The sequence below is a fragment of the Triticum dicoccoides genome, chromosome 1B, assembly GCF_002162155.2.
Source record: "Triticum dicoccoides isolate Atlit2015 ecotype Zavitan chromosome 1B, WEW_v2.0, whole genome shotgun sequence".
Taxonomy (NCBI): Eukaryota; Viridiplantae; Streptophyta; class Magnoliopsida; order Poales; family Poaceae; genus Triticum; species Triticum dicoccoides.
Genome location: NC_041381.1, coordinates 479,246,122 through 479,251,175, shown reverse-complemented (window position 1 = coordinate 479,251,175; position 5,054 = coordinate 479,246,122). Strand labels below are relative to the sequence as shown.

The 5,054-nt window shown below is 48.0% G+C and overlaps 1 protein-coding gene across 1 annotated transcript; it reads left to right on the top strand.

The window, feature by feature from the left end:
- Window positions 1–639: 639 nt before the first annotated feature.
- LOC119342781 (BI1-like protein) lies at window positions 640–4,196 on the top strand. Its single transcript, XM_037614160.1, has 4 exons — window positions 640–1,034; window positions 3,278–3,391; window positions 3,472–3,629; window positions 3,734–4,196. The coding sequence occupies exons 1-4, from the start codon at window positions 725–727 to the stop codon at window positions 3,938–3,940; spliced, it is 789 nt and encodes a 262-aa protein (XP_037470057.1). The 5' UTR covers window positions 640–724; the 3' UTR covers window positions 3,941–4,196.
- Window positions 4,197–5,054: the final 858 nt, after the last annotated feature.

The following is a 5,054-nucleotide window of genomic DNA, read 5'->3' as shown; positions in this document are numbered from 1 at the left end:
CCTTAGGGTTACCCCAAGCCGTCTGGAGAGCACTCGAGATCGTCTGTATGTGGAGGACATGACAATACAAAACCTTCCTACCAACCAACCACTTCGTTGCTGGAGTTTCTTCTCTGTCATCCAGAACCAGGAGTGTGGCTTCTTCAGTGATGTCCAGTTTCCCTAACGCCTCCGCTAGTTTTGCCCTTGCCGCCCTCGCCGACAAGGTTTCCTTCCCTGCACCCCAATCAAAGGACATCGCCATCCTCGAACTAGCAAGCATGTGTGCCCCGCCGGACGAGATAGATGTGCGCCGCCAAGGTTCCACCCTAAAACCCTAATCCCGTGGGGGGGAGGGGCGCCAGGTTTCCGAGGGAAAACTTATACACACATACGAGTAAACAAGTGTACAATACATGTATTAGGACTAACTTTTTTTTGCATCGATATTAGGACTAACTTGACACTCCTCGATTAATCATTTGTGGTGTATTTTACTTTTTTGTAGGCAAAAAATAATTTTCAAGAAAAAGTAACATGCCAAATTGGGCCCACCTCAGAGGCCAGAAAAGTTCGGCACCACCCACGAGTACGCGTAGCGCTAGCGAATAGATACACACACACAGCACCATTTCTCCCCGAAGAAAAAACAAATCTATATAGTATCCCCAATTCGCCGCCCATCGAACAAACCGCGTCCCAACCGAAATCCCCAATTCCCCACGCCAGAGCGTCGGCGAGAGAGATGGCGTCGGCGACGGAGATGCAGCCGCTGGCACCGTCGGGCTACCGCCGGGCCCCGGAGATGAAGGAGAAGGTGGAGGCGTCGTCGATCGACCTGGAGGCGGGGAACGGGGAGACGCTCTACCCGGGGATCTCGCGCGGGGAGAACGCCCTCCGCTGGGGCTTCATCCGCAAGGTCTACGGCATCCTCTGCGCGCAGCTGGTCCTCACCACCGTCGTCTCCGCCATCACCGTCTTCCACCCCACCCTCAACGCCACGCTCTCCAACTCGCCCGTCCTCGCGCTCGTGCTCGCTGTCCTCCCCTTCATCCGTAAGTGCTCTAGTTTTCTCCCCCATCTGGCGCCATCCTTGACCTTGTCGTGGCGCGTTTATTCTGTGATGAATCTGACGACACCTAGAAATTCGTTGACCTCGCCTCAATTAGCAGTTTGCTTGGCCCGTTGGTTGCAGGACGCCCAGCTGTTCGAATCTACAGTGTAGATCGTGGATCTTGCTAGTTCAAGATGCAATAGTTTGATTCAGTGGATTTTGGTTACAAATTTTAGTTACATTATATGTGTTTTTCTTCTTTCCAAATCGAATTGTGAATTAAGATGAAGCCGTTCATAATCAGTAAGCAACGAATCCATGGTGATATACATGCAATATGAATAATGCTGAAACTGTTACCATGCCCCTTTTTTTTTGAACTTAACTGTTACCATACCCTTAATAACATGATATATGTATTTTAGTTTGACTGTAGTTGTGTGCAACGGGCCTATATGAAGGGTTATATGCACCTGTGGGTTGCCTCCACGACATAGGACCTGGAGACATCAGAGTTTCTTCAGACAACTTAATGTGGAGTCGAGTTTGGAGTGTAGCTGGCAGGACAGGGTTTTAAATAGACGCCTTGATGGTTGCCACCACTCAAGGTAGCCACTATATGGATATACATCAAATGTCAAGGTTTAGTAGGCCTTGGTATCAGTTTAGCGTGCCTTGAGGTGCGGGAAAGGCCTTCATAGCGATCAGAGTTTTTTGTTCAATTTGCATTACTTCCTTGATAAAATAATTGGTTTCCCCAACAGCCTAATCGACAGCACAAAACATGGATGGGATAGTGTTTACACTTGGACTCAAATGAAAGTAAGGTGGGGGAGTTGGTGCTTGATGACCATTCTGATAGTGCTGGCCATGTTGGGAGAGAGACTAGAGAGTTTGGGACCAACTATAAGTCAGGTAACTGAAAATGAAAGTCCATCAGTCACTTTTAACTAGGGCCGTTAGATCTTCATCCAACGATCGAAACAGATCACGCACTTTCATCTTCTACCTCCCTCTCTTCTTCCTCGCGACGCCGCCGGCCTGCCCCACCCTAACCGCCAGCCTCCACCACCCGCGGCCGGCGGGCGCTACTGCGCACCGCCTTGGCGCCCCGCCCTCCCCTCAACCTCCCCCCACCGCAGTTGCTGGCTGCCTCCCCGACCATCACTCTATGCCCTGCTGCACCAGGGAAGACTTCCGGCGATCCCCTGCACCCTCCTCCCCACCCTAAGACAGATAATGGGGCAATGAATTTACCCTAAGATAGATAGTCGGGCTCTCTTCCCCGGCAAGGTTTCTGGCGAGGTTTCGGTGCCAGAAGGAAGGGAGGGAGGAAGGAAGAAGGTGACTGACGCTAGAGAAATTTTCAGGTACATCAGAAATAGCAAAGCCGAGAAAGTTTTTGTTTACTAGTCCCTCCGATCCAAAATAAGTGTCGCAATTTTAAACTAAGGTTGAACTAAGGGAGGGAGTAGTAGTTTGTGTAGGAGGGAGTAGTAGTTTGTGTTGATAGTTAGTGTGACATGGATACAAGTAGAGATAGGATTGCATTTGAGGAACTGTAATAAGTATCGATGCTAATTTTCCTGATATAGCTCTGTTTCTGTCTGCACGTGTAGGTTATGATGCAGGTAAAGATGTTTTGGTCTCATATTGCTTGGCTGTTTAGTTCCTTTCATCATTAGAATGTTGAAGCTAGTAGTGACTAAATCCTTATCAATGTCCTTATGTGAAAACAATCTATGATACATGTATGACAAATTGGTCAGTCGTGTGTTTTCTCTCTAGTTCATATTGCCCACAAATATTACATTTTGAAGTTACTAAACCACTTTCAGCAATAGCACTTTTGGTGGTCTCTCAGTAGGCCTATATAAATTGCGAACATTTCTTTGTTCTGAACTATCTTATTTGAGCAAACCGGTTCTTGGTAAAATCATACTTACACCATCAAATTAGACACAAATATGATAAAGTCCTAATGATTATTATTTAGTCCAGTAGGATATGGAGAAATAATTTGGCAGGAGTCTCAAGTCTCAGAACAGAGTGCAAGAGAATAGAAATTCTGCCTGTGTTAGTATCTCCAGCAGCATAAATCCGTCACACTGAAGCACTCCCAGACCCCTTCCCCCGGACCATCTTTTGAGTTCTGAGAGAATGCTGCTCAGATGACAGTCCATTGTTATTTTGTATCAGAAGATATTGTTTTCCTAACAGCTAATTTTGTGATACTTGTTGCAGTGATGATCCCGTTGTACATCTATCAGCACCGACACCCTCACAATCTCGCTATCTTGGGTTTATTCACTCTGTGCTTGAGCTTCAGCATTGGTGTGGCTTGTGCAAACACTGAAGGTTTGTTTCTTTCATATAATTGTTTTCATTGTCTTCTTGCTTTAGACTAGTTTTATTAAATGCTCACTTGTATGTTGCAGGAACTATTGTGCTTCAAGCATTGGTACTGACCTCAGCTGTGGTTGTCTCTCTGACTGCATACACATTCTGGGCCGCAAAGAAGGGCAAGGAATTTAGTTACCTTGGACCATTTCTGTTTTCTGCTCTCACCATCCTGGTCGTGATAAGCTTTACCCAGGTAACATGCATGATGAACTTTGGAAAATATCGTTTAACTGACTCGCATTCCGCTTGAACATTCCACTAGTCGTAACCCTTGTGCCGCAAAATGCTGTGTTGCAGATCTTCTTCCCATTCGGACCTGCATCGAATTCTGTGATCGGCGGGTTTGGAGCTCTAGTCTTCTCAGGCTTCATCGTCTACGACACCGAGAACTTGATAAAGCGCCACACTTATGACGAGTACATCTGGGCGTCTGTTGAGCTTTACCTCGACATCCTCAACCTGTTCCTGACCATCCTACAGATGCTCAGGCAGAATGACAACTGATGGGTCCTGTCTGAACCATCAGGACCCTGTGCCAACCCAGGCATATGTCCTACATTTATCAAGTCTTTTGAATTGCTATCTACATAACTCGGAAGACATGGTAGTGAGTTTTTGCCATCATCCAGAGATGAGGCCAAAGTACAACCATATGTATAGGCGTTCTATTGTGAGTTTATGTGCCTGAGTGTTGTTAAACTGCCAACAATCAGTGATCGTATGAACGTTTTGTGCCAATAATTGTCGCATCGTTTGGTTTGTGCGTGTTATTTGTCCCCTTACTCCTTAGTGCAACTCCAACGTGGTTCACCAAAGTGACCATGTACGGATCGTGTAGTACGGGGTGTAGTCTGGACGTTCGAAATCCCCCAAACCGAATACAAACTTGTGGGAGGTTTGAGGGAGTTCGGACACCGACACGCTCGGCCCACCCAAGACATCGCCACCACTTTGCCTGCTGCTGAGTTCTTGCGGGACCTCTGCTGCTTCACCCAGGCGCCTTGTACTTCGCCACCATTGCAGCCCGGGTACCGTTTGCCCTCTGTCGACACCCCGTTTGCCCTCTGTCGACACCGTCCATGACGGACACCACACCATACAAGTATTCGGCCAAATGCCATTGAGATTTTATTTTACTTTTTCCTTATTTAATATGAAGCAAGCACAATAACAGGGTACTCGTGTCAGGACCCCGACTCAATGCCACATCGATCTAGCATGTAACACCTCATATCACTTTGCGGCCTCACGCACGGTATTCCCACGGGTGTCGCCTTACCTTTGCCCGGGACCGTTTGCGCCTTTTGGCACACGTATATGACAGTGTCGCTAGCATCCATATGATAAGGAGCCCGGGCTGACATGGCTAGTCGTAAACCCAAAGCGGCACAGACTTACAGGGACAGGCATCCATGACCCAGCATCGAACGTGTCGGTCATCAGCGAGTGAATCCAGGCTGTAGCACTGGGCTAGCAGGACTCCGGTGAACCGGGCTGTAGCGGGCTAACAGGACTCCGGTATTCACCGCGTGACATTTCCCCGAAGGGACAGACACAGGAACGAAGAAGGACACATGCCGGCCAGCCTAAGTGTTCCGGAGCAGTAGCAAGCTACCAT